We start from the raw sequence: 27,953 nt of genomic DNA, 5'->3' as shown, positions 1-27,953 counted from the left end.
GCTGAGTACTTTTTTTGTTTGGTGTTAGCAACTACTGTTATGCCATGTCTAAATTTGCATGACTTTTCCTTCTTCACAGTTAGAAGTAAGGGACCAGATCTTTACCAGCCTTCAGTGAAGTTTGAAGATGTAGGAGGCAATGATGAAACTTTAAAGGTTAGTTAAAATTTTATTTGTGGGGTACAGAATGCACTGAATAAAATACCATATGAAAAATGTCAAAGCCTGGCAGAATTTATCTGCATGGCTCTGAGAATAGCTTCTTATACCAACAGCAGCGAAGGTGGTGTGTTATTTGCCCCCCCTTGATTAGAAAGCAGTGACTGAAATTAACATCAATAACCAGAACTTGCTTTATTTTGCTCTGTCTATAATGTTAGTAATCTGTAATACTAATTTCTGCAATTTAAATGGAGGTCTCTGTTGTTCTTAACAGGAAATATGCAAGATGCTCATTCATGTCCGTCATCCCGAAGTCTATAACCACTTAGGTGTGGTTCCACCTCGCGGTTTTCTTTTACATGGACCACCAGGATGCGGAAAGACACTACTTGCACAGGCAATTGCTGGGGTGAGATAGCTTTAAATTTACAGTTTCTTCCTTTTCTGAATTATATTTAGGGGGGGGGGGGGGGGGGGAAATCCTTCATGATTTATTAGATCTTTCTTCTGTTATCTCTTTTCTCTCCTTCCTGTTTTAGTTGAAAATATATTCATCTTCACTTCCTTTGTTTAAATTCTATCTAAATCTGTACTTGATAGAACCTCATATATGAAGAAGGGACGGAGACATAGTGACAGGGTTTTGTGTTTGAATTAATTGTTTTGAGGTATTCCCAGGATAGCAGCGTAGGCATGGATGTTGAGAAGGCTATAAATGGAAGATACTTTTGGTTAACTTTACCATAGTGTTTTATTGTAAGCCTGGACTCAACCTTACCATCTTTTGAGGGATTACATTGATCCTGTTGAGTGATGTCCATTAAACAGTGATTTCTGAATTTGAAAACTGGATATTGCCTTGCCTGTGTCAAACTAATGATTTCAGAGGATGTGTGTCACTATTGGTGTTGATAGATTGGTGCGTGGTGAGGCTGCTGTGCTGCTACGTGTCTGTTTTGGATAGACACCTAGAGGCTATTCAGGACTATTCAGTGATAATAACGATGGACATTTTTCTTTAATACGGTTTTTCCTTAACCATCACAGATTATAACCTTAAATGTAGATACGTGTAAATTATGAACATGTAGTGCATATTTTATCTTTGAAAGAAAATACTGATTCCTAAAACGTTGGTTAGACTTTTCTGACATTGTTTCAAATGTTTTAATTAAAACAATTTGGGTTTTTTCTTTTTTTATGCCTTACTGTAAAAAGGTACCCATTGAATGAATCTGTGATATTTAATACTTCAGTGGGTATTTGTATCCTGGAAGGCTACTAAATACATGACACAATAAACATGACACAAGTGAAAAATTTTCAGGCATGAGATCAATTTAATGACTACTTCTTAAGTATTTTTTCTTAAGAGATTTTTCAGTAGTGCTATTTAAGGCAAATTACCTCCTCAGAGCCCCAGGTAGTCTTTCTTCTGGTGGCCTTGAATTGTATAAATTAGGATTATTTTTTTTAATATGTAGTTCAGAGAGCTTGAAGTAGTCTGCAACTACCTGTGCTACAGTCTATCGAAGTTACAATTTTATTGATTTATTTTTAGTAGCAGAAAACCTTGAGTGTGAGCTTTGCAAGTATCTTATTGTACAGTTCTGCTCAGATGTTTCTGGAGCAAGACTAAAGGAACCAAACCTGGTGGGGATCTCTTCCACGCTTCTAAGCAATGTTTTGTTACAGGTGGAAATAAGCAATCTTCACAAGGAGGGAGCAGAAGCATGAACTGACATCTATGCATTGTGGGGGATTGGATTGGGGACCAAGGAGCAGTACAGTTGCTTTTTAACTGAATTAGGGAAACCTGTTCAGGTTTTTTGTGTATCCATTTCTGTTTGTTCACTTGGCCAAATGGCTCAGACTGATTTTAAATTTGAAGTTGCTAGTCATCTTTTTTTAAAAGCTCTTTACATTTAGTCTTGATTATATCATCTTTGAGTGTAGAAGATTTGTATTGATAAAACTTGCCTTCTAGGACAGCTAACATTTCTAACCTCTGGATGTATCATACAATGTTCTTTCTGTCTCTCAGGAACTTGAGCTCCCAATGCTGAAAGTGGCAGCAACAGAGATGGTGTCTGGAGTATCAGGGGAATCTGAGCAGAAACTGAGAGAGTTGTTTGAGCAGGCTGTGGTGAGACTCCCATTGGAAATAACACTGTGAATTATTTGTCCTTTTCTTTGTAAAAATTCATACTTTGTTGCTGTGGTTTGAATTTGAGCGAATATTAGTGAGTGAATCTTTATACTGCTGCACACAAGCCACAGTGTCTTCCCTTCTGTGACCAGAATTCCATTGTACTAAGTGTTGTCACAGAGCACAAGGATTACTCTTCTGAAATCTTGACAAAAGATAGCTCATCATATCCATGTAAAGAGAGCAACATAAATTATTTACCCGTGTGGAGCTGCTTGGCTCGATATATAAAAATAAAAAAGCTGTAAGAGCAGTTCACTGTGATTTTTTTGTTACAAGGTTTCTTTGCTGTTTCTTGTATGGCACGAAGTTTGAGTCGGTGTGAGATACTTAAGACTTTGGGGGTTTAGGTGTAAAGTAAGAAATTTGAGACAACTTTTCTAAGAGCAGTAGTCAAGTTACAGTTGAAGTCCTGCTGTAGTGCAACTTCCAGACTTGGTGAGAAGCAAAGAGAACCAGACAGGTTGATATAACTTTAATTTAACAAATGTAGATATTTTTTTTCTTTAGTGTGTGGCTAATGTTTTATTCCATGAGGACAGTTTTCTGTTCCTGACTGCTGAGAATGATCTGGTTTTCCAGCTTATTTTCTACTCTCCCCCACAACTGCATATAGGTGTTTAGAGTATGTTGCTGTAAAAAAGAATGCTAAACAGGGCAAAAAGGTTGATTGTGAAGCTGTTAAATTATTATGTTTCCAGTTCATGCTACATTTGAATTTTTAGAAAGCCTTGTTAAGATGTTTTTTAGAATAAAATTAAACAGGTGGTCGCACAGAGTCTGTAGAAACTGTGTATCTTTTGTATGTGTAGTGATTGAAAGGAGGTTGCTACAAAAGTTGTTTTTGAAGGAATTAAATGTATTGCATAAAATATATTTAAAAAGAAGATCTGTTGCCTTTCGTATAGTCCCTCACATTCACTTAAGTAGCTTTTGTACTAATTTTTGTGCAGGAAAAAAAAAAAAAAAAGACGTAGCTCCACATTATGCATGTGCTGTAGAACCTTTATAGTTGCGTTTTTTCCCTGTCAGATAGTAGAAAAGTGAACGACCACTAGATGGCGCAGTTGCTACCTGATAACACAGTGCATGGGTTTTAAAATAGCGTTTATTTTTTTTAATATGGGACCTTTTTTGAAGATTATTCTAGTGTTTTCCAGAAGTATTCCTTTGCACTGCTAGTGCTTTTTGAGAATATTAATAATTTTATGTCGGTAAACTATTCTATTAGTTACAGTAATTTTTATCCTGTATTAGTATTTGCTTTTTATGAACTGAGGTACACAGTTTCAGATCAGTTGCAGGAGTTGCTCATTGCTCGTTTTTTCTCTTTGAACATGGTCAGGCTCTGTAGTAATCTTGAAGTTGGCAGATCATTTTTCGTGACCACTTACTGCTCCTTTTGTTTCATTATGTGTGTCAGTAATACTAGCTCTTGAAATTCCACAGCTCTAATGTCACAAAAAAAAAAAAACCAAAAAACAACAACAAAAAAAACCCACAAAAAACCCAAGCCAGACATTTCTTGTGTGTTTGGGTTGGGTTTTTTTTGGGGGGTTGGTTGTTTTTTTTTTGGACTTAAGCAACTAGGCAGTCACAGTAAAATATTTGTGGAAAACATAATGCAACATAGAGGTACATTTAAATTTTTATCAATACATAGAGACATTTTGAATCTCATGCCTTAGTTATATCATAGCCTCGGCTTAGCACAGTTTCATCGTCTGGTGGCTCTCCAGATAGTAAGAACAACAGATTTGTTCAGGTCAGGTTGATTGTGCAGCAGACTTACAGTGATAATTATATAACAGAAAATCTGAAAAATTTTTCTCTCTCGTAATGCACTCTGTCAGTATAATTTTGTAATTATTAATATTTCTTGTTCCTAGTCCAGTGCACCATGTGTCCTTTTCATTGACGAAATTGATGCAATCACCCCAAAAAGAGAAGTTGCATCGAAGGACATGGAGCGGAGAATTGTTGCTCAGTTCCTAACTTGTATGGATGGTCAGTTTCAGGAACATCTGTACTAAGCTAAACTTCCTAATTATCAGGCTCACTGTTTGTTTTCCTTCAGTAGTGGTTACTTTAGTGGATATAGTGGTAATAATTTTTCGTACTTTGGCACAGTTTACCTGGGGGCGGTGGGAAGATTCTAATAAATGTGAGGGGATGTTACTACGTTATTTTCATAGTGGTCTGGACAGCTGTGTATAAGCCTGTATGTTGTATAAAAGATATGACAGGAGAACTTGTCAAACATAATCTGAAATGCTTATTTTTGCTTGATTGTGCAAAGTGCAAATTCTACGTAATAGAGATGAGAATGAACAGCAGTTTAGTATGACTGTTGGTTAGTTTCTCTGCTGCTCTATTACCGTGTGCTGCAGAGACAGTCCCATAGATACCAGAACAAAGTTGAGGTGGTGAGTATGAATACTAACTCACTTCCTTCCTTCCTTTAGACTTGAATAATGTGGCTGCCACTGCCCAGGTCCTTGTTATCGGGGCAACTAACAGACCTGACTCACTGGACCCTGCACTGAGGCGAGCTGGGAGATTTGATCGAGAAATTTGTCTAGGGATCCCAGATGAAGCAGCAAGAGAAAAGTAGGTGTTCTAAAGTTCAAGCTTCTGTTTGATTAATAAATAAGGAAATAATGTGCAACTTAACATACAAATTAAGGAAAAGTACTTCACTGTGTTTAGTCCTATTTGTGCCTGTACACACCTATGGATGAGCACTGAAAAGTGCAGAAAACATTTAGTGTGCATCGACTCTCTGTCTTTGTAGCAGTGTCTGCCTTTGGAGTGGTTTCCTTTCTTGTGTGCAGATCTGCTTTTAGCATTACGTTAATGAGTGACTGAGCAGTACGGATGGTGGAATTAAATATATTTTTTCCTGTTTTTCAGGAACTTAACATTCTGTCTTTGGTGCTCCCTATGTGGCTATTAAATTAGGAACATAAATTAAGTGCAGCCTGTTTGTTAGTCCTCTCAAGCACATAGCTTAAGCAACAGGCCTAGATTCTTCCATTCCATTCCTTGTGGAAATACACCAGTCCAGGCATTAAGCTGAGCTGTGGTCATCCTGTTTTGTGTAACTGGCCCTTTTTAGTCCAAAGATCAGGCTAGAATAAAAAAAAAAAATGTTTTTGCTTTTTTAATTAAAGAGGAACTGCTACTCATTTCCACAACAGCAGAAAACACAGGAAGGGAATTGTGAAAACAGCTGTGGCTTATCTTGTTACAGGAAGGAAAGAAAGGTTAAAGGATAAGTTCATTCTGGCTCAACTGATCTTATTTCTAGATTGAAAAAGCGAACTATTCTGCTTGCAGTATTGCTCGCTTTGTGTTGTCAGCACTACTTGCCATTATTCTGCCCTCTTCCCCAACCCCTCTTCTGGCCATGCCCCCGCTTTGCTCTTTTTTTTTTTTTTTTTTTTTTTAAAAAAAAAAAAAACAACTTCCTTCCTCTCTAGACCTACAGCCCTGTAGTAATTATGTTCCTCTTGGCTGTGGGAAATGATGCAAGGTAGAACTATGGAGTTGACTGGTGAGAGTTCTCATTCTGTGATACTTCTTAGGTTCATGTATAAAATAGGATATTCCCAGAAATAGCACTGTCCTCAAAAGATAGGAGTTGTGAAAGGGAAAGCCATCGTAGTGTGTAGAGATTGTTCACAAGTTAGAGTGTAGTCACATTTGTTCATATTGCTGTTCTGTACAGTTGTTTGTGTTCCTGGAGGTGTAGGCTTACAGGGACTGTTGATTTTATTTTCTTTTTAAAATTATCCCCCCCTGCCTCCTTCTCTTTTTTGGCGCTGGTGATGTGTCCTTTTTAATAGAAGGGTCATGTAGAAACAGTAGTCCTAATAGCATGTTGTTTTATTACGTAGTAAATCAGTCTTGCTGAAGACATGAACTGTTAGTTGTGGTTGTACAACTTTAGCGGGGTGGAGTAGATGAGGAGGTGTACCTGGAGACCTTGCTTTACTTAAGGTGTTCTGTTGTGCGTATATGAAGCACATGAAGGACGATAATATATGTAGGACACAAGTTTGGAATGAGCCATTTACAGTTCTTAACTTCTTACACTTTAAGTCAGCGGATTAGCTACAGCTGTTATCAGACAGGTTGAAAAATTCTTGAGAACCAAGCTAATACTGGTAATAAAGATGATGGAATTTGTTGGTGGAGAAGGCAAACAGATGAATGTATTATAATTTCAGAGTTTTTAGTAGTTAATAACTCATTGTTTTCATAACTCTTCTGTAGTTACATCACTTGATCTGGAAATAATTTAAACTAGTTTTCATTGGAACTAGAAAGTACGTTAATGATCTTATGTGATCTGTTGTTTTTCATGTGAAAATGAAAAAAGCCACAGCTTCATCTTTATTTTATTGTTCTTTTCCTCCCTACTTGATTAGAATTCTTAAGACTTTGTGTCGAAAACTTAAGCTCCCAGAGTCCTTTGAATTTCATCATTTAGCACGGCTGACTCCGGGTTACGTGGGTGCTGATCTGATGGCACTTTGTCGCGAGGCAGCTATGTGCACAGTGAACAGGGTCCTGATAAAAACTGAGAAGCGGAAGAGAAAACTCATACACGCTGGAGGAAACACAGCTGAAGAAGGCATGGGAACAGACATCCTGGTGGAAGAGGAAACCAGACAACTAGAACTTCTTCCTAAGGTATTTGTTCCCTGAAGCATGTGCCTCTGAGATCTTAAGAACTGAGCCATTTTACAGTTGCGAAAGTCATTGCTCATAAATCCTTTCGATGGTCAACTTAATACTAAATTAAGCCAGAAGCTTAACTCCTAATGATACATATAATGTGTCTGAGTAAGCAGCTCCCAAAATCCACATCTTCTAAAAATCATGTTAATATTTTATACAAGGTCTGGGGTTTTTTTTCTTGGGTTTTTTGTCATTCTTGTTTGTGTTGTGGTCTTTCTCTGGCAGATCAGAGATTAAAATAGTGGCTGTATCTTCTTCAGAAGTGTATTGACCGTAAGAGAATTTTAAGAATATCAGACTTGATATTGTATTATTGCATTGAGTTTTTACCAAGCTGTTTGCTGTGCCCTCAATGAAATATCTATTATGATGCCTGGAGCTCTTCCTGGGCCTGGTATGCTTACAGTTAGCCAAAGTCTAAAAGTATTTATGCAATCCACATTTTCCCTCCAGCTATGTGATTACTTGGGGTAAATCACTTGTGGTGTCTAGTACCTGTAGCAAGTTTGAGGAAGAGGTATATATCCAGTAGAAAAGTTGGGTTAGCAATGTCACTTGGGCTGCAGGGAAAGGATGTGTTAATGTGCAGTACAGCTGGAACTCTGTTGTAGAAACCAGCATTTCCAGTGCCAGAATTGCTCCGTGGCCCAAGTAACATGCTGTGATCAGTGAATTAGAACATGTTATGTAGAAATTCTTGGCCCTGCTTCTCAAAATTCGGAGTGTGTATGTGCCTTCATTACCTATAGGCTCGCTAAAGATTTGTTTGGAGAAGTAAAACAAAGTGGTTTTAAATCCATGTTGTACTCAGCTTCCAGTTTTAGAAGGACTGTCAGAAGAAAACTTGTACTGTAATTAACAAAATCCAGTGTAAAAAGCTGTAGTAAGACTTTGTATTAGAGTAATAATCATACTGCATACCTCCCAGTGTTTCCTGGGGCCTGATGCACCCAAAAGAACTCGGGGAGGGGCAGGTAGTTGCCGCTTTTATCAACATCACCCTGATCAAAGGGGTTATTGAGAATGAGGAAGTCTAATCCTAACAGAGCCGTATTTTGATAGCTGGCAGGAGGTTGACATAGTCTAATACAGGGTATTGTCATGAAAACCGTTATATTATAAACATACAAAGCCTTTAAGAATCATTTACACAATTCAAGTAAACAAACCCAGTGGTCCTGGCTATTTCAGAGTTTCTCTTAATGGTTCTGTTAAGAAGAGGAGGGAGGGCTTAAAAGGATTATCAGGCACTACAAACACTTCTGTTTCTTTGTGGGCAGTTGTAGAGCTATCACAGTTGCAACAAATAGGAAGTGATACTTTTCCCATATACTGCAGTAGGAAAAATGTGAAAGCTTAACGTGAGTTTTTACAAATTTTTTTTTTCTTCCCTCTTTTTTTTTAAATGAAAATCCTGATATAGTTTTACTTGTAGTGCAGTATCAATTTGCTTTGATACTGCCTTTCTGTATTAGAACTGGGATGTATTTATCTTGTGAAGGCATAAAGTTCTTTGATCAAGTATTTTCTCAGATAGTTCCCCCAGTCAGGAGTTGACTGGGGAGGTTGGAAGGTACCTGCCTGGAGCGCTGTGATCTGCAAGATGGGACAGTGTTGAAAAGCATTGCCCTGTGTCTCTGCTCTGTTTGCCTGAACTTTGTCAGGGCCTGGTTACAAAACTGGGTCTAATCAGCCCGAGGAAATGAATTAGTGACTTGAAATCAGGTTATGTTACATAAAGTGTATAATCTTAAAGTGTGTGTTAAGAGCTTGAGGTTTATATGTAATTGAATATTGCACAAATTGTTTAAATTGTGCTGTTCAGCAGGATTGTTCAATTTCTCTTGAGAGCAGTTTCTTATTAAACAGAACCAATACATATAATTAATAGGTATTCTGTAAACTTCAGCATGGAAAGAACTTTCTTGCAATCAGTGTGGAAGAAGCAGTAGGAAGAATTTGATCACAATACTTGTGCGCTAGCTGCTAGCTCTGTTTCTGTAGTTTCTAAATCAAGACTGTAGTGTGTCAGCTCGGTGCTTTCACAAGTGTTAAATGCGCATAGTGCTTTCCTGGAACAATTTTACCATTAATGTTAATTTTTAATGTTATTTTACATATTTTATGTGTATTGTACGTAATGATTTGTTTTATGGTAATTAATATTACAGTTGAAGAAAGTATTGCTGTGAAAAAGCCCTTTAAAAAATGGTTCCTACAATGTAATCCAGTGTATAATCTTTTGCTCTCCCTTTCCATGTACCCTAAGGATGAATTGCAGAGACTTTTGGATTTGCTGAAGAAGCAAGACCCCTTGCCTGAGGAGCAGCTGCAGAAGCTCTGCATTGAGATGAATGATTTTATTGTTGCACTGTCGTCAGTGCAACCCTCTGCCAAGAGAGAAGGCTTTGTCACAATTCCTGATGTGACATGGGCAGATATCGGAGCCCTGGAGGATGTTCGGGAGGAGCTGACTATGGCAATATTGGTATGTCTTGACTTTTACTTTCGAAGATATTTTTTTTGCACTTCCCTCTATGGCAGAAATAAAACTATGCTTGTTTGGTTTTTAATATTTATTTAAGGTATAATATGCTGCCCGTGACTTCTAACGTGCTAGAAACTCGGGATTTTGCAACCTCTTCATTTAAAATAGTTAGACTTCTATAATTTGTTTTCAGCTTTGTTACAAGTCTGGTGCATGTATTTAATATTTCATTTATTGTATTCACACTTTCAGTTTTCAGATTATTCGTAATGGCTGAATGTTAGGTATTCTAAAAGTTCTGTAACCAATAGTTAAGCAACTGCCACACAAAGAATTGGAGACTGGAAGGTTAGCAGCCTTACTGCCAGTCAGAGGGGTGCTTGACACTAACACCTTAGGATGAGAACTTGGGTGAATAATGATACTTCTCCCATTTTGGGGTACTTAGTAGCGCAAGATAATAAGATGCCGACTGACTGTTTATTCTTTTTGGCTATAAAGAATTGGAATAAAGAACCTGCTGTTTTCGTCCAGCTGTAACTGAAATGAAAAATTTCATTTTAGACAGGTAACTACGACAATTTCTTTTATAGGCACCTGTGCGAAACCCAGAGCAGTTTAAAGCTCTGGGCCTGACTACTCCAGCTGGTGTGCTGCTTGCAGGGCCTCCTGGGTGTGGCAAAACGCTGTTAGCTAAGGTAATACATTTTCTAAACATGTTTAATAATACTGAAGAATCTTCTTGAGGTGGATGTTTTTGTAGGAGTGACTGAGTCTGGATGATACTGCCAGAAGTTGGGCTTTTGCACCGCTTCTCATCAGAAAATGAAATTTGGGCCTCTGTGCTAAAATTGCTTAATTTTCTTGTTACAGTTACAGTTTTGTGTGAACTGAGAGGGAATTACTGCCAGACTTGAAAGAATGAAGTTGATTAAGTAGAAAATAGCAAAGATGGGAAGAAAATATATTAGATAATCACTTCTATGGAATATTTTAGTGTAAATTATATATTTGGAAGTAGTCTACTCCTCTCTATTATATTTATGCATTTTTATTTATTATATTTTACTGAAAATATTTTTGTCTTCCTTCTCCTCAAGCATTTTGGTTCTCATGTCCCATACAAATGCACATAATCATGCAAGTTTCCAGATTGTCACTCATCTTTGTCTTTGAATGCTCTTATGTACTTGAATATCTCTTTAACTCCCACTAATTATTGAGAATTCTTCAGCTAATATGGGGGAGGAGGGCGGGGTGTGAATCTGGAGCAGTGCCTCATTAAAAAGATAGAACACCTTTTTAATTTTCCCACCCCCTCCCACTCTTAATGGCATATAATTATACTTTGTGTACTGTTTTCTGTATTTTAAAAACAGTTGATAACTATGTTCCTTCCCTTAAGTTTGTTTAACGTGCCATAGATGGAGCCAAAAAAAAGATGAAAAATGTGTTTTATATATACATCTGTCTTTGCCTTTTTGATAGGCCGTGGCAAATGAGTCTGGATTGAACTTCATATCTGTGAAGGGTCCTGAACTGCTAAATATGGTATGCAGTAAGCATTGTGCTTTTGTTATTTATGGAATTCTTGTCCAAAGCATGGGGCAAGCAAAATTCCTGGTAATTATGCAACTGATACTGGTGCAACTGAAGTTGCCTCATTTAATCTCTGCTTAAAGTGTTTAGCAGTGAAGTTTTTCATGTGAAAAGGAAAACTATCTGGGTACTTTTAAGTCTGTATCTTGGTTTAAAATTACCTGGCAGATGGAGCCTTCTTGACTGAAGTAGGATTTCTAAATGAGCAGCTACATGGGTCATTGCTTTTATGTAGAACAGGAAAAAAACCCAAAAATCCAAATCTGCAGCGAGAAGAATTTGTGATCAGTAGCTGCAAATAAGCAGCTTTCACTAAGCAAAGTAAAATTTTCAATTTTAAAGTTCAGAAATGTGTTTTGCCAATCATTTTAGCTTCTTAATGGAAGTTTGAAACCTTGGAAAGCAATGTGTTCTGTTTTCCTTTTTTAGTTAATCAGTGATTTTTAAATATTTTAAATGTTAACAGATAAAAGTGCTGTAGTCTGAGTTTTTGAAGCTTTGAACTTAGTACTGTTGTGATATAACTTTCAGAGTTAAGAGAATGTGTTGAAGTGAGCCAGGCAGCTGCAGCTCACGTCTTGGAAGACCGTGGCAGTTACCTGTTTATCAATAAAGTAGAAGCTAAAACCAAAATACTGGATTTGATTATTCTTTTCCCAAACATTTTTTAATGTGTACTTCAAGTACTGATACGGGCAGGCAATATAACTCTTAAGTTAATGCGGTGCCCTACTTCCTTGTGGAGTAAAAAGAAAAATGTCTGGCTGGGATTCAAAGACAGTTTTAAGACATAAATTATATCAAAACATGTTTGTTTGGAAAAAATGAAGTGTTGGTATTCACAACTTGGCAACCCCTGCCCCCACAATTCAAAGTGAAATTCTGGTTTACTTTTCCGTTCCCTACTGCCAACCCCCCTGTCTTCAGGCAGCTACTACATGAACTTCAGATGTTCATTGTGTTCAGGTTGCTCACTAGGTTAATTTATGAACAGCTGAAGAACAACAGGGTCCTTAATGGAGATTGTATTCGTTAATTCTCATCAGTGGAATGACGGCAAGTTAGATTTACTCCCCAGAAAGTAAGAATTAATATTAAACACTGAATGTACTGCAGACTGTCAAAAGTGAGCTAATGACAACTACTTGTTGTCTTGTAAATCTTGATCAGTAAGGAAACAGAGATAACAGACTGTTACCAGAAGTGAACTAGTTAGCAGATTGCAGTTCTCCCTTGCAAAGCACCTCAAACAGCGTTTGAAACTGTGATTTTTATTTTGTTTCCAAGCAAATTCTTCATGTCTTACATTATTTCACTGTGATTTGTCATTTGTTTTAGTATGTTGGTGAAAGTGAACGTGCTGTACGTCAGGTATTCCAGCGTGCCAGGAATTCAGCCCCTTGTGTTATATTTTTTGATGAAGTTGATGCTTTGTGCCCTAGGAGGTCTGACCGTGAAGTGAGTCTGTCTTAAAATATTTCCATAAATAATTTCAGTGGCAGATTTTGCGGAATTGTGCTAGCAATAGAAGTACCTGAAAGGTACTATGTTCAGTACCTCCCAAGAAAAACTGTCTGGTAGGCTTTCTCATATTTGAGGAAAAACATATTGGTCAAATTTTGTAAAGCTTAATACTTTTTTTTTTTTTTTAGAATGCATATATAGAAAAAATATCCAGAGAATGTGCATTATCCACCAACTACCAACTTGGCTGTGTGAAGCCATAGGAAAAGATAAAGTGCAATTTGATATTATGCTTAATTTATGGCCAAATACTGACACCTGTATACAAGTATAATGCTTGCCTGAAGTATGTATTTATTTGAACAGTGTGACCTGGGTTATGAAAGTATTTGAAGCAGGACCCGTAAGTGGAATGCATTGGACTTCAAAGCTGTTCCACCTGTGAAGTTTTCTATCTTTCTACTCTGTCTTGATTTTTGTTGTTCTTGTTGTTTTGGAACAGGAACTACCTATACCTAGGATTAAGTTCTACATTTGGGGGGCAGTATTAGCACAAATTGTTAGTGTGTTGAAGGGAAAGCTGCTCTGGTTTTTATGCAGAGGAAGTATCTGCTTTGTGATACTGTACTGGTACATGTATGTTGATGGCTGAAAGAAAAGATGCCTTTTTAACAGACAAGTTGAGTACAGTACGGTCCAGATACTGCCATCACTGACTTTAACAGAAGGACCGTTGTAGTTCCAGTTCATAGGAGAGAGGCAGTTTGCCTATCTTTCATAGGAAGTAAAATAGGCAAATACAGAAGACAAGGTATAAATCAGGAACAGTTGATCAATCTGAAAAGTTCCAACTTGACTTTTTGAATGTCCTGAGGTGGCGGTTCCCACAGAGCCATAAAAGGATGTGTCCAGTCCTAGGCACCACAGCAGGCAGAGATAGTAGCCCAGGAGGGGAAAGAAGTGTACTTCGGCCTCGCTGTTTCGCTTCTGTGGCGGCAGCAGCAGGCAGCAACTTGGTGCCCAGGTGCCTGCCCCTGCTCTGCACGGAGCAGGCTGTGATACTGGTGACAATCCTTGGGATTCGTAATTGAAACTCAGGGGTGTTCGGCGTTTCCGTTGGCTCTTCGAGGCCTATGTGCATTTTCACAGCGAAGTCTAATTATCCATGGGTGGATTAGTATTTTTGTCTGTTTAATATAAAACAGTAAGAACAACATTGTTCAAAATCGTCAAGTAGTTTTACTGCATAACTCTTGTTCTTAAGCTCCTGTACTTTCTCTCTGTCTGTCTCCCCAGCTCTAGAATGAAATTCAGATTAAGCTGCTGATTTTGGTAATAAGATGTCACTACTATGGAGTTAACATTTAACTCTGAGTAGCTCACCTGCTGAAACTGTTGTTTCAGAGGTTTAAAAATTTGAATACCTCCCCGCCTCCAAAGCCTGAATATTGAGAAGTTTTGGGTGCTCTTGTTGAGGTAGATGTGAGAGTGATTAGTATAAATATCTGTATGTGCTTCTTGGAGTCCTTCAGTTTTAATGGGAAAGAAAAGGTTTGCCGCATGTTTAAAATGTTTGGCAAGTGTATAGGTAGCATGAATGTGGGGTGGAAACATGCTAAGAATATGGTAGTAGAAATCCAGAATGCAGCTACATTGCAAGTGTGAAAAGAAAGTTTTCCTTTGGGTAGTATTTCAGGGCAGGGAGCTAGTAGATCTTAGGTTTCTTTTGCTTTGAAATATTCACGTTCCCAGTGTTTCCTCAATTTTGTTGACCTATGTTTCCTTTTAAAGTCAGGAGCCAGTGTCCGAGTAGTTAACCAGTTACTCACAGAGATGGATGGTCTGGAGAATCGTCAGCAGGTTTTCATTATGGCTGCCACAAACAGACCAGGTAAGGACCCAAAAATCATAAACAAGAGAAATCAGGCATCCTTTGGTTCTCTTCTAATGAAATCATGTGTTCTTACCTATTTGAATTCTATGACTAACATTGTTCTGTACTTAGAACAACAGTGTTTCCTCAAATCCAAACCTTTTCTGATCAATTAGTCTGTTCCACATTCTTGTGACAGGGTGAGGTGAAGCAACCTCTTTAAAATATGTCTTAATTAGCACCTGATACCGTGCGGTAAAATGCTTTGAAAGACCTTTGACTGAATTGGACTTTGGGTTATCTCCTTGGAACACAAAAGAATGAAAGATAACTAAAACATAATTTATATAGACTTTTTGATGCTTAAATTAACTTTCTATCCAAAACAGCCTGACGGTTTTCTGTTCTTTTTAATTTTTTTTTCCCCTTGAGGCATCTGTTTCACATTAAATCATGTTTTCCCATTTGTTAATCTTCTGCTTCCTGGGCTTCGTGTTCCAAACTCATTCCCTCAGCTTGAAGTTATTCTGCTGTTCCCTCTTGTTCTCTCATGCTTTGATATTGACAGCTGTCAGTGCTCCCTTGCTAGCTCTTCCTTTTTTAGTAGATTTTGCAATGCCTACAGCATCTTAATTAATAAGCTGAACACTGACATCTACTTTACAAACGTCATATGTTTTACAACCAACTTTCTGCCTCTTTTGTATTATGGAGAAATCTTGTTTTATACACAGCAAGAAACTTGTCTCTTCCTGGATTTGAACTCCACCTAGATACTGAGAGTTACAAGTGAAGAAATTTGTTGTCAACATAGAAAGAAACATATGCATGGAAATGTTGCACTTCCTTGGTTATGACCATTTTTCTGAATATTGCAAGTGAAATTAAATACAGAGTTACTAGTCTATCTTGGTAAAACCATGCTGGTATAAGTACCAGGGTTTTTGAAAGATCCTTTGTGCCTAAAGCACGTATTTGGCAAATTACTGCTAATGACAAGACACAGTTAGTTGTTTCATACCTGCCTGTTTTAAGTGTAGGATTTTGATGAGAAATGGCTTAACAGGGAAAAGTAGTAGCATAGCTACTTTGGATTTAAGTTAGAAGATGAGCATGTTAAGATATTTGACAGATTGCTTGGGTCCTACAGATAAAGGAAAATTTGGTCTGAAATCACATAAAATAGGTGACTATGAAGTGGTTTTGGTTTTTTCCAACAGTCAAAAAATTCAAAGATTTTGAGGAAAATTTTCCTGTTTCTTGAAATTTTTGCACCATGACAGACTATCAAGCTTTCTGCATGGTGAAGTATGAGCAGTAGATGCTTAAATCTATATCTGCTTGTAGAAATTCTTTGAATCAAAGTGGGAAGCTTTCCTGGTATGAGCTGGATGATTGTGACCTATCTAATCCAATGTGGAAAAGAGAATAAGGTTATACAATGTAGCACATCTATATATAGATACAGTTGAATGTACCAAGGGTGTTACTACTGGTGTCATCAAGTTGCCTTAGGAAAAAGATCTCCCGCTAAATTAGTTATGCTAGTGCAAGTATTTATATGAAGCAGCCTTATTAGTGTTTCTCAAGGGCTTCGTATCTAATTGCTGATGACAATAAACTTGTCATGATCTGTGACTGGTAGCTTGCATTGTAAATTCCAACACTTTGAAGTTGAGGAAAGATGCAGCATGACTTCCCGCAGTGCCATCTCAGGCGTACCACAGGTACATGGGGTGAATGCTTTTAGGGCCAGCGTGTGTACAGGGCACTATTCTGAGCTAGTGGCTCCTCTCCTAGAGGCAGCTGAGTGCAAGCAGATCAGTAGCTTTACAAGGGCCAGTTTAGAGTAAACGTTGCTCACATGTTAATATCGAGATATCAATACTTGTGTGCAGCAGGTTTGTCCTAATTCCAAGCTTTGCTGGGTTTAGGTTTACACTGATTCAGTACTTGCTTATGGATCTCGTTTTCATGCATGTATGAAATAGACATCAGTGCAATTGTTAATCCATCCCCTTATAAGCCTTATACTAGATGCAGTTTTACCGTTATGTTGCTATAAAGTACTTCTGTAATGGTTTGGAGATTCTTTTTTTGTTGTTTTTTTGTTGTTGTTGTCACTGTTGCCTTGTTCAGCTGTGGTGGTAGAGGTTCTGTTTTACTATACTGGAATCGTTACTTACAAATGAGGGTTGAACTAATACTTGAGGGAAGCTGGGAAATTTGTAAGGCATGAATTCAAGCAGTGTATTGATGACAACTAGGCAGTGACATTAATGAAAAAAGTGAATTTGAGGTAAAAATGCCAAATGTAAGGAAAATGCAAAGGCAGGGGTAACAAATGTAATCATCAGATTGAATGGTATGAATGTATCTGCAAATTCTGTAAGTGGAAATTAATTGTATCTTGACAAAGGAGTTGTTTTGCCAACACAATAAAATATTTTTTTTCTGAAATATCAGGCAAAGCTTGGCAATCCAGCTTTTGCTAGATGAGGCAGTTACCTATGCACTTGGTCTAGGATGGATCTCTTGCTTCAGAAGGATTTTAGCTCTGTGTGTGAATAGCGACCTGAATAGGTTTAGACTACAAACTTTTGCTGTGATACCTGCCTTTTTCAGTGTGAAGAAAGATAGTTTCCAATTGATGTGGCTTTTATCAGAACAACTTTTACTGAAGTTGTGGTTAAATTGGGGAAACTGATTTTTTTTTTTTTTTTTTTTTTTCCCTCTGGTGTAGTTTATTCACTGCTTGTGGGCCTTAGGAAGAGGCAACATTCACCAAATTAGATTTTGCTAGTGTGGTCTGGGTACTTTAGAGGAACACACTGCAGGTAGAGAACAGTCAAGTCAATGCCAGTAAAGCCCTCTTACTGCCCTGGGAACAAAATGTCCAAGAAAAGACCTGGAGGAGAGCCATACTTTATACTGGCTAGTATATTTAAATGATCCCTGCAAACAATAAAAGTTGTGGCACCTGAAAAGCTCTTTTGCTTGTAAGTCTGACATTTGTCTGAAAGATTTTTCTGTCATAGTTTTGTTTGAATAGAGGTGCTGGGAGGTTGTGTGATATAAATCTAAATAATATATGTGTCTCAGGAGAACTTCCTGAAGTCTTCCACTGGGCTAGTATTGTGAAGTGTGAGAACTCATCTTTTTTTAATCCACATTAGTATAATTTAATGGGAGGGAAAAATTTTTCAAGATGCTTCTTTTTTAGAGCGGTTGCGTGCATGGTAGCTTTCGTGGTTGGTTGCTGGTATTACTCATGACATGTATGTTGTGGGTATTGTAGTCTCAGATACCATCATGCCAAAGGAAGAGTCTACTCTCATAAAAATACTACTATTATAAAAGATAATAGTAGCAGCAGTAGGGTAGCATTGATTCAACCAGTTTTGGCATCAAGGTGTATGTTCCTTGCATGGTTGGTCCAATCAGATGTTGGCACCTGTGACAAGATATTATTGTGAAATGGTGGTGTTTTATATACCCCGTGGCTGAAGACTGCCAAATTCATTTGTTGTAATGAACACTCTTAATTCCCATTTTTGTCAGGAGGGCAGGCACAATAGATGGGTTTCTTTATTTATTGTATATGGTCTGCAAGTGGTAATTCTTTTTATGGCAGTGCTGAAATAAGCCTTTGATCTGTCCTTAAAAACAGAATGTTTGAATGGTTTTTGTGCTTAATCAGTGACTTTGAAAGTCCTCTGTAGATCTTTCTTGACTGCTGCTAAATTAGCAGGGATGCAGTATTCCCAACTCAATCACTTTCCACCTAAATGGAGAACCAATGTCAAACTTTGAGTGTTTTAAAAGCTTAATGTTCTTCAGACAATGTCATTAAAAACAGAGAGCAAAAAAAGAGGCAGAAATGTCATGTCCTGTTATAATCTTTATGGGTCAGAATAATTATATTCTTTTTCAGTTTACTTCCTTCCCCAAATCCAAGATTAAATACTTGCAAAACCATCAAGCACTACTGTTAACTAAGGTCTGTAATTTCCTGCAGTTTTTTAGTTACCAGTGTGAGTTGCAGTATTGCATACTGCTGCTTTCTGCTCTTTCCTTACCTCCCCAGGCTTTGAACATTTATAAACTTTAGAGAAATGCTGACCAAGGCAGCAGTAGCATTCACCACAGGATCTAAGGAAGTGAGGGAAACACTACAAACTGGTAGTGATTTAAGCTTGACATAAATGGTGATGATGACTTTGCTTTTATTCATGGTCTTTTGCTTTTTGAATTAATTCTTGCAAAATTCCCCTTCTACTGTTATCTTGGAACATGATCCTAGTTTCAGTGAGTTCTGTTTTTCTTTAGCAAGTTTATGTTAGCTTTTTAGAGCTATTCACCTGAACCACATGTTTTGAAACACAGTAAAAAAATAATCTTCAGTCTCTGACAATAGTTAAAGTTTTGGTTTGGGTTTTTTGTTTGTTTTATTTATACCTGTTTATACATGTTGCTGAATTAAAGGCAAGATAAAATCTAAGAAAAGCATCTAATATGTAAGGCACGGAACAATTTCATTCGTGATAACTCTGATTCACACAAACTGTATTTCTGCATTTCACCAGCCCTTGAATGTTACGTATCTTTCACAGTAACTTTAGTAGAGTTAGTTTGTTGTGTAGGAGCTGAGCTGTTAACTGTGGTGTTCATCTGGAGGCTCAGAAGCCCTAAAAGGTTTTCTGAGACTATGTTCCAGAACGTCACAAATGTGAGGACCTGGATCTTGTATATATTTATATAATTTAAAAAGCTGTAGTGAGTATAGGAGAAGTTTGGTAGACTAAGCACAATGGGCGTTGTTGCTGGATGCACTCAACTTTTGTAAACATTGACGACTCTTGTACAGTTGAGATAAGATTAACTGGAAATGAGAGTGAGGCTGACAGATTTTATTATAGGATAATAGAATGTCACATTACGGGAATTCGTACAAAGAAGCTTTCAATATAATTTAATGAAGAGGATAAAATTTTGCAGTAGTTTGGAGAGCAGTGTAGCAAAGTGAAATATTCCATAATAGTCTAGAGGCCAGTGTCTGTTTTAAAAACAAAACAAGGAGTGGATATGCTCTGTTGTCATATGTAATTTTGCCATATTATTTGGAAAACGGTACTGCTGTCTTCTAACAACATACTCAACACCATTGACTACATCGGAAAACCAAGGCAGAAGAATTTTAACCAAACATTTATCTTAATAGAAGTATATTGTCTCTGTGAGAGAGCTGCTTGGAAAAGAAGTGCTGTGTGTTACCATGTTTCCAAGTTTCACTTTCAAACTTGAGGGATAATAATAGGCTTTGAAAGAGATATCTATGGTAACTATCATAATTTCATTAAAATGTTAAATGTATCTAAAATTATTTGACTCTGTTTAGATGAGTTTTGAGGTAATGGATATGGAGAGAACGTTGTATTTGATGTATCAAATTGGAATATTTTGAAATTCCTAAAAGGGGAGCATTATTAATTCTTTTAAAGAGCTATGAAGTGTATCGAGTGAGTGAGTGTTGTGGTTCAACCCCAGCTGGCAATTAAGTACCACGCAGCCACTTGCTCACTGCCTGCCCCCAGTGGGATGGGTAGGAGAATCAGAAAAAGGTAAAACCTGGGGGCTGAGATAAGAACAGTTTAATAATTGAAATAAAGTAAAATATAATACTACTGATAATAATAATAATAGTAATGAAAAGGGAGTCAACAGAGAAATAAAACTCAAGGGGGAGGGGCAGGGAAAACAAAGCAGGTGGTGCACAGTGCAATTGCTCACCACTTGCTGATCGATGCCCCAGCCAGTCCCCGAGCAGTGATTTGTTCCTCACCCCTGCCCCGGCCAACTCCCCCCAGTTTATACACTGAGCATGATGTCATATGGTATGGAATATCCCTCTGCCCAGTTTTTGGGTCAACTGTCCTGCTCTGTCCCCTCCCAGCTTCTTGTGCCCCTCCAGCCTTATCACTGGCAGGGCATGAACTGAAAAGTTCTTGACTTAGTATAAACACTGTTTAGCAACAATTAAAAACAGTGTGTTGTCAGTATTGTTCTCATACTAAATCCAAAACACAGCACTGTTCCAGCTACTAGGAAGAACATTAACTGTATTCCAGCCAAAACCAGGGCAATGAGTTTGACCAATGAGTAAATACTCATTTTCTGTGTTGTGACTTGAATTTTCAAGAACTTTGGGCCCAGCTTTAAACCAGCAGAGTGAAGTGACTCGTAAGGAGACAGTGAGCATAGACCTGTGTTTTATACTTTGGTGTGGTCCTCTCATTGTAAACCACCATTACTGCTGTTGATTAAGTATGAGTTGTGGTAACTCTGAATGCAGGCAGTGTGATCATTTGCATACAAATGGATGAATGCATCTTTAGACCATATTGCTAACTTCTTACCGTTGGATGAAATAGCATGGGAAGTGCCCTGTTCTCAGCATGCAAAATGGAAACAGTATTTCCCATATCAGGTTTAGTATTTTTAAAGAGCCTTTGAAACTTTAGGATGGGGAAGTATCAAGTACTTGGCGCTGTAACACAATCACTATGGAGTGTGTTTGTTTTGATACTTGTAACTGATCTATTGAGCAAACTTTGTCATCTAAGCTTAATAATGTGGCAAGACTTCCATCCACAGAAACCCAAAAACAGGAAAGTGCACTTGTGCCAAAAGTAAGATAAAGTATCATATAGCAGTGTGAACAGACATATAAGAAAGATGTCTGGGCCTGCCATGGCAGGGATTCTGTTTAACACTTCTTTCATCTGGTCTGGATTAAATTAATGCATCAAGTTCTTTTTTTCTCAATCTTCTCATTGCATTTGCAACAGCAGATTTTTGCCTACATAGGCACCACTGTCCACAACCACTGTATCTTGCAGAGGAAAGAATTGCTTTTGTCCAAGAAAAAGATAGTGGAGCAATTTTTAATGTCTGCATGTCATTCTGCTTTTTGTAGGCGAGAGAGTAACTTGAACAAAACCATGCGCATCTTCAAAAAGTGAATCAAGACGACGTTGTGGTAGGGTCAGGTAGCTGGAGTCTCGACAGAGTTAAGCAAACTTTTTTCATTTGCAAAGAAGGAATAGCTGTGCTTCCATGCTACTGTTTTGGGATTTGGGTGGTGTTTCTTTTTTTAAAATGTTGGTACAGTAAATATTAGCAGCTTAACTTTTCCCAGTTCATCACCTTTCATATACATCAATGCATGTAGTTTTTTAGCTACATTTTGTCAAGAGGATGTTATGGGTCTTGGAAGCTTCATTTAGAGTCCTTGATAACTGCCACCGTAAGACTTAGGTGTGCCTTTCAACTGTTACTTTTGGATAAGGTTCTTGCAATAGCTACCTACCACATCTAAATAACTTAAGAAACTTTTTAAAAGTCTGTTATTCTAAAAGTACAGTTTTCTTTGTGTCTTCTGTGGGTGCTTTTGTGACTTTGTTATCCTGCATATTACAGTAATATGAACATCTTAGAGTCATTTAGGTTAGCAACGACCTTTAAGATCATGAAGTCCAACCGTCAACCTGGCACTGCCAAGTCCATCACTAAACCATGTCCGCAAGTGCCACATCTACACTATGTCCAGGGATGGTGACTCAGGAATTGCTTAGTGAAATAGAGCAAGTAGTACTGTCATCGGTTTTGGTAGATGGGGAAATGAGGCATCAAGAAGCATTTAGAAACATCATCCAGCAGTTTGTGCTGCAATACAAGATGGGAATTGAGGCCTTTCCCAGGTTTGTGTATCTTGTTGTACCATAGTCCTTAATATTTATATCCCGACTTACTGTTTGTGGAAGTTCAGTATTGAAACCTGTGGTGCTAAAAGGCTGCTAGACATTTCTATTACATTCAAGCTTTAAATGGTTTTCTAGAAATGTGATGATTTTTTGTTTTTTTTACTTCTTCACACATAGTGACATTTGAAGTCTGTAGTTCTTCCTGATGAACAAATTCTGTACTTTGCAGCTCTATTTTGTGTTTTCATGCGTTTCCTGTTTCACCATTTAGAGAATTAATATGTAGTAGAAATGCAAATGACTAGTAATATTAAGGTTACATATGGATGCTTATGACTGACCCTGTGTACTTGTTATTCTTAAATTATCACTGTGCCTTTCGGGCAGATTGGCAGGGTTAATATGGGTAGAGGTCCTTCTAACAGAACAAACTGGAAGCATTTTTTCCCCCTTGTTATGAGTTCATGCGGAATCCTCCACTTGACCATGCTACTAGGTACGTGTGTTGGGTCTGGCCGAGCCCCACAGCAGCCCTCGTAGTGTTGTGCTTGTATTGGTAGTAGAAAGCTGGTGATGACAACCACCAGTGTTTTAACTACTGCTGAGCAGTGCCCCACAGCATCAGGGCTGCCTCTCCGACCTCTCCCCCCCATCAGTAGGCTGGGGGTGGGTAAGACCTTGGAAGGGGACAGCCAGGGCAGCTGACCCAAACTGACCAAAGGGATATTCCATACCATATGACTCTGCTCAGATGAAAAAGCTAAGAGAAGGAGGAGGAAGGGGAGGCATTCGTTATTTATGTTATTTGTCTTCCGGAGCAACCACTATGTGTACTGAAGCCCCACTTCCCAGGAAGCGGCCAAACGTCGCCTGCTGATGGGAAGTAGAGAATAATATCTTTTGTTTTCCTTCGCTTCTGCGTGCAGGACTTTTGCTGTTTATTTATTAAACTGCCTTTATCTTGACTCACAAGGGTTTTTTCCATCTTATTTTCTCCTGCCCTGTTCTGCTGAGAAGGGGAGTGATAGAATGGCTGGTGGCACCTGGTGTCCAGCCAAGGTCAACCCAGCACAGTAACAGAGGAAAAAATGGTCTAGCACTGTATTGCCAAAGATCGAGTTGTCTTCATTTGTGAAGAGGCGAGACGGGTATTGATGAGGCAGCTTAGCTGTACTGGGTAATAGAGGCTGCTGCTTGACCGAGATGAAACAATTTCAGTCAGCTATTTTAATGCTCAGACCTTCACATTGTGGCAGAAATGCTTCTTTGAATCTTGGTATAAGTATGCATGTATTCCTTCTCATGTGTACACTTTCCTAAGGGTGTACCTCATAAAAGGATAACTTTTTTTTCTCTTCCTAAGATATAATCGACCCAGCTATCCTGCGTCCTGGTAGACTGGATAAAACACTCTATGTGGGTTTGCCACCACCTGAAGATCGACTTGCTATTTTAAAGACCATCACCAAAGTGAGTATTTGGAAATAAATTCATATCTTGAAGCTTGGTGGAATGATTTAAGACAAATTAAATTTTAAAGAGAATTGCAGGATCCTGAATCATTAAACACTATCAGATATTACATGAGGTCATAAAAATAAACCATCAGCCACATCTGCTGTTAAATTTTCTGTGAGACTGCAAGGGCTTGATAAATCCTGAGGAAAGCAAACCTGTTAAACATAAAAGCTGCTGCCTTTATAGTCACAGTTTGAACAGATTTAATTGAAAGATTCCTATCTGTGTGAGTAATGGGTCTAGAAGTGTTTTGTAAGCCTTTGGGGGGAGGGGGTGATCCACACATTCATGAGAATGATTTGCAAGCTCCAGCTGTATTTGCTCAACAGTGATTGTGACACTTAATTGCCTTTAGGATTAAAGGAATCTTGTGATGATATAGGCTGTAGGTCAAAGTAAATGTAAAAATGTAAAATACTGGCCTTCATGGGTCCTCCATGTGGTTAATTGGCACACTCCGCCACTTCAGAGATTTGGGTTATAGAAATCCACTTGAGTATTTCTCCAAGTATGGTACAGCAGTAGTCAAGGCCTTAAAAAAAGATCATACAAGGCATTATGAATTACTCAGATGTTTCCTACTTTTTCCAGTAGATCAATGTTGATTGTTAAGAGCAAGTGTTCTACCAGAATATTTTTTTGAGCTGCTAAGGAGACAACCTCTTCACTGTAGAGAAAAGAGCACCGTGTTATGAAAAGTGTGGTAAAAATTACTTAGCAAACTTGTTAAAAAAGATAATTCTGACTTGCGTAAGCATAAAGTCGTGGTGTAGGCAATAGTTAATCCCATAGGGGAATTCAGAAAGTGAGAACTCATTCAAGCATGTTCGTTCCTGCCAAAACGATTGTTCAAAAGTCAGATTCTCATTACTAATTCAGGATGTTAGACTTCCCTTCATTTGTTCTGTGCATTACTTCATGGAAGGGAAGAAAATAAGTATGCCTCCATCTGCTATTAGCAGTATATCGGTTTGCTATTGCTAAGTTTTATAAATTTTTTCAGTTAAAACTTTTTACAACGCTGTTCTTAAAGATGGTTGCCTTCTAAAAGACCTAGAGGGAATTTGTGTGTAACATCCGTGAATCATTTTTCAAATGTACTTTAAGGAATTATGTTTTTTATTTTACCAACTTTAAGATAACTCAAAGTGTTCTTTAAAAATTGGGCTTATATGATTGTGCTGACTTACACAAGCAATCTTGTTCTTCTGGAGGAAGTGGGTAGTGAGGATCAGTCACTAGGCTGCCTAAACACAGTAGAAGGATTCTGGTACAGGGTTCCCATCTGGCCTGGTTTTCAACATACAGGTGTTGAGTCTTGCTCTCCCAAATTTTTCTTGGAGAACCTTTGGAGATTTGTAACTGTCTGAAGTGCTCTCGCTGGAATTAGTGGTTTAGGAAAATAGTGCAGCAGAGCTTAGTGCAAGACTTCATGGGAGGGGAAGGTGGTATTAAAACTGATTTCTCTCACTCGGTCACAGTTTTCACTTGCTCACACTGTCACAGCCATGTATGAGTCACTAAGATGCACGTATCCAGGTGGCAGGGCCAGGATCACTTGTGTGCAACACCGAGGATAAGGAACGCAGTGTTGAGTCTTCATCTTTTGGCCTCTGCTTGATTGGCAATGACAGACTGGTGGTTAGAAGTGTTTTCTAGATTGCCTTTAAGAATCAGACCGTTCAAAATCGTGCTTACTTCAGCTGCCATCAGTCTGGGGCGAGGTTGCTGAAAAGTGTCTTTGCTCCCTCCTTCTGGGAATTTTTGTGGCTACAGTCTGTCTTCCTGTTGGGATAACACCAAGAGGAGTGGCACATGAGATGTGGTCACCTTGTCATTACCCTGTTGTCAGAGCATATTTGTTTTCTGCTGACAAACCGTCTTTGCTGTGGCCTTACTCGATTGTGGGCCGCCTTGTGATACAAGCAGTGTGTTGCAAAGTGTTTACCAGCTTGCTTCCTGTGGATCCTGTCTTTCGTTATCAGGCCCTGTTATTTTTGGCGTGCCAGGTACTTCCATGTGTACTTACTTCATACTAGTCTTGATATTTTTGATATAAATCTTCGTAGTGAACGAGGTGCTAAGTCTTTAATGGAGGTTGGTTTTTTCTCAGCTATTAATTAAGTGGCTAGCAGAAATGAGATATGAACGCTCTCTGAATTAGTCTTTTCCTTGAGCACTTCCGTGTTCATTCCATGAGGCTGGTGCTGTTCTTACTTTACTACTGCAGTTACCGGAGTTCTTGTAAAGCTAGGCAAATACTTGTATTTCTAGCATTAAGAACAAGAAATAGGTGGTTATTTTCTTTAAAAATGTAGAGGAGTACTCTGCAAGAAGAACATGGAATATGGAGAGAAGAAAATGTGTAAAATTAATTGAAATACCTTAGGTTTTGTTTATTTCATCCATGCATTCTAGGTAAAGAAATTTGAAAAATCTGAGTACAGGAGCACTTGCTTAAATTTATGTGCTCAGGGCTAGATAAAGCAAAATGTTTGGTGCTGATGTGAGTATCTTCTGGGTGATGGTATGCATTCCCCGAAATCCCTGCACGGGATGTGGAAGCTGAGAATCATTGCTGAGGGAAAACATGGATGCTTACAAAGGCAGCATGAGGAGCTGAAAAGGAAGTTAAGGCAAGGAATAGTTTGAAAGGAAGACAAACAGCCTAATGTAGGTTGAAGCTTTGTTGTGAAAGTTTTATTTCAGTTAACTTGTAGAAATCTGTCATTTTCAAATTGCATATTAATTATGCAAGAGAAACATGTCTTCACAGGTTTAAGTTACTAGTGTACTTACATTCTTGCAAGCTGTATCAAGCTTCTCTGGTGCACTTACTGCTGAGCTTGTCTCCAGAGCAGGCAGATCAAACGACGGACAAAACACCCACCGTTATGTTGCTACTCAAAAGATCTGGTTTTAGCAGAGAAACTATCTCTCTGGCTTACAGTCTGGTACAACAGTTACTAAAGTATCCCATATGAAATTGTATGAGGCTTCCTTGTTTCCAGGTTAAAGTCTCCTTTCAAGATGTTTCAAAATCAGGCTGTTCCTTTGGCATTTTGTTGTTTTGGTTTGGGTCTAGTTTCCTTTTTCTAACTGGTATTCTAGCAATGATTCATTCAAGATTGTACCCTTACTCCGCCTAGTCCATGATTATTCTACTGTCTGTTAAGTATTCAAGGTTTTTAACTTGCTGGTTACTATACATTTTATTTCTCTTGAAGATATTGTAGATATGTGGTATATTAGTTCACCTGAAGAAGTTGGAAAAGAATTGTATGAATTTCTGCATTTCTGTCCATTGAGTTTCTGCCAGAAACTCATCAAAAATGTATCAAAAAGTGTCCTTTCCTGTCTAAACTCAGGTTTTGTTTCATACTATAAACATCTAGAATCTGTGTACTACTGTGATGCTACTTTATTGTTGCCTAAGGGTAATAGGGAGATTTCCATGTTTACAGTGTTTGAAAATTCTGTTGGCTAGTTTCAAATATAATTTATAATGTCGTTGAATATTTTTTGCTGTTGGAAATGCAAAAATAATCCCACTGGTGGGACCTTTGTGGAGGAAACAAAAATATGGAAGAGTAGTATCAAAAAGTCCACAGGAACTTCTACAGTATGTATAAACTTTTATGAAATCTAGAATGGAAAACTTAAGTTTCAAAATGTACATCTAGAACCTAAAAGGTATACAATTAACTCAGTCTTAAAGGTGATAAGAATAAATCTATATGCTTATTGCTTAGCTATTTGATTTCAACACGGGTAAAACTAAAGGAAGTTCAGCTGAACAATGCTGTTGATATAACCAGCTACTTAAGGCATGTCCACGTATGGAACATTCAGTGTTGCATTGCCCTGTGACAGGCTGGCTGTCATTTTCTTAGAGACAATCTAATCTGTTTGTGCCTAAGTTAAAATTTAGCATTACTTATTTCCTAACTACATGTTTCTAAGGTTGATTGTCCTTTTTCTCAGTTTGAGATTAAAATTGTTAGTATTTGTGGATATTTCAGGGAATTTGTCAGACCCCTATATGATTCCTGATTGATGAAACAATAACTTTGGGGATTGCATGTGTTTAAAAGAAGTTTTCTTATCTTCTTCTTTATATTCTCTCAACTC

At 38.0% G+C, this 27,953-nt stretch overlaps 1 protein-coding gene and 1 long non-coding RNA gene across 2 annotated transcripts in view; one reads left to right on the top strand and one right to left on the bottom strand.

Moving 5' to 3' along the window:
• NVL (nuclear VCP like) overlaps nucleotides 1-27,953 on the top strand; it is a 43,690-nt gene that overhangs the window by 7,658 nt on the left and 8,079 nt on the right. The window contains exons 8-19 of the mRNA XM_055816529.1: nucleotides 80-156; nucleotides 437-571; nucleotides 2,207-2,308; nucleotides 4,261-4,378; nucleotides 4,837-4,981; nucleotides 6,805-7,069; nucleotides 9,387-9,605; nucleotides 10,199-10,303; nucleotides 11,094-11,156; nucleotides 12,543-12,662; nucleotides 14,460-14,559; nucleotides 23,668-23,774. Coding sequence (XP_055672504.1) covers nucleotides 80-156; nucleotides 437-571; nucleotides 2,207-2,308; nucleotides 4,261-4,378; nucleotides 4,837-4,981; nucleotides 6,805-7,069; nucleotides 9,387-9,605; nucleotides 10,199-10,303; nucleotides 11,094-11,156; nucleotides 12,543-12,662; nucleotides 14,460-14,559; nucleotides 23,668-23,774 — 1,556 coding nt within the window. The remainder of the gene's footprint in view (nucleotides 1-79; nucleotides 157-436; nucleotides 572-2,206; nucleotides 2,309-4,260; nucleotides 4,379-4,836; nucleotides 4,982-6,804; nucleotides 7,070-9,386; nucleotides 9,606-10,198; nucleotides 10,304-11,093; nucleotides 11,157-12,542; nucleotides 12,663-14,459; nucleotides 14,560-23,667; nucleotides 23,775-27,953) is intronic.
• On the bottom strand, nucleotides 24,118-27,953 carry LOC114013406 (uncharacterized). The gene is made up of 2 exons (XR_003556342.2): nucleotides 25,013-27,953; nucleotides 24,118-24,354 (listed from the first exon to the last, which is right to left on the bottom strand). It is a non-coding gene; the product is annotated as an uncharacterized LOC114013406 (long non-coding RNA).

Source organism: Falco peregrinus, chromosome 11 (genome assembly GCF_023634155.1).
Source record: "Falco peregrinus isolate bFalPer1 chromosome 11, bFalPer1.pri, whole genome shotgun sequence".
NCBI lineage: Eukaryota > Metazoa > Chordata > Aves > Falconiformes > Falconidae > Falco > Falco peregrinus.
Note: the sequence above shows the minus strand (reverse complement) of the source record. Positions and strands in the feature narration are given on the sequence as shown.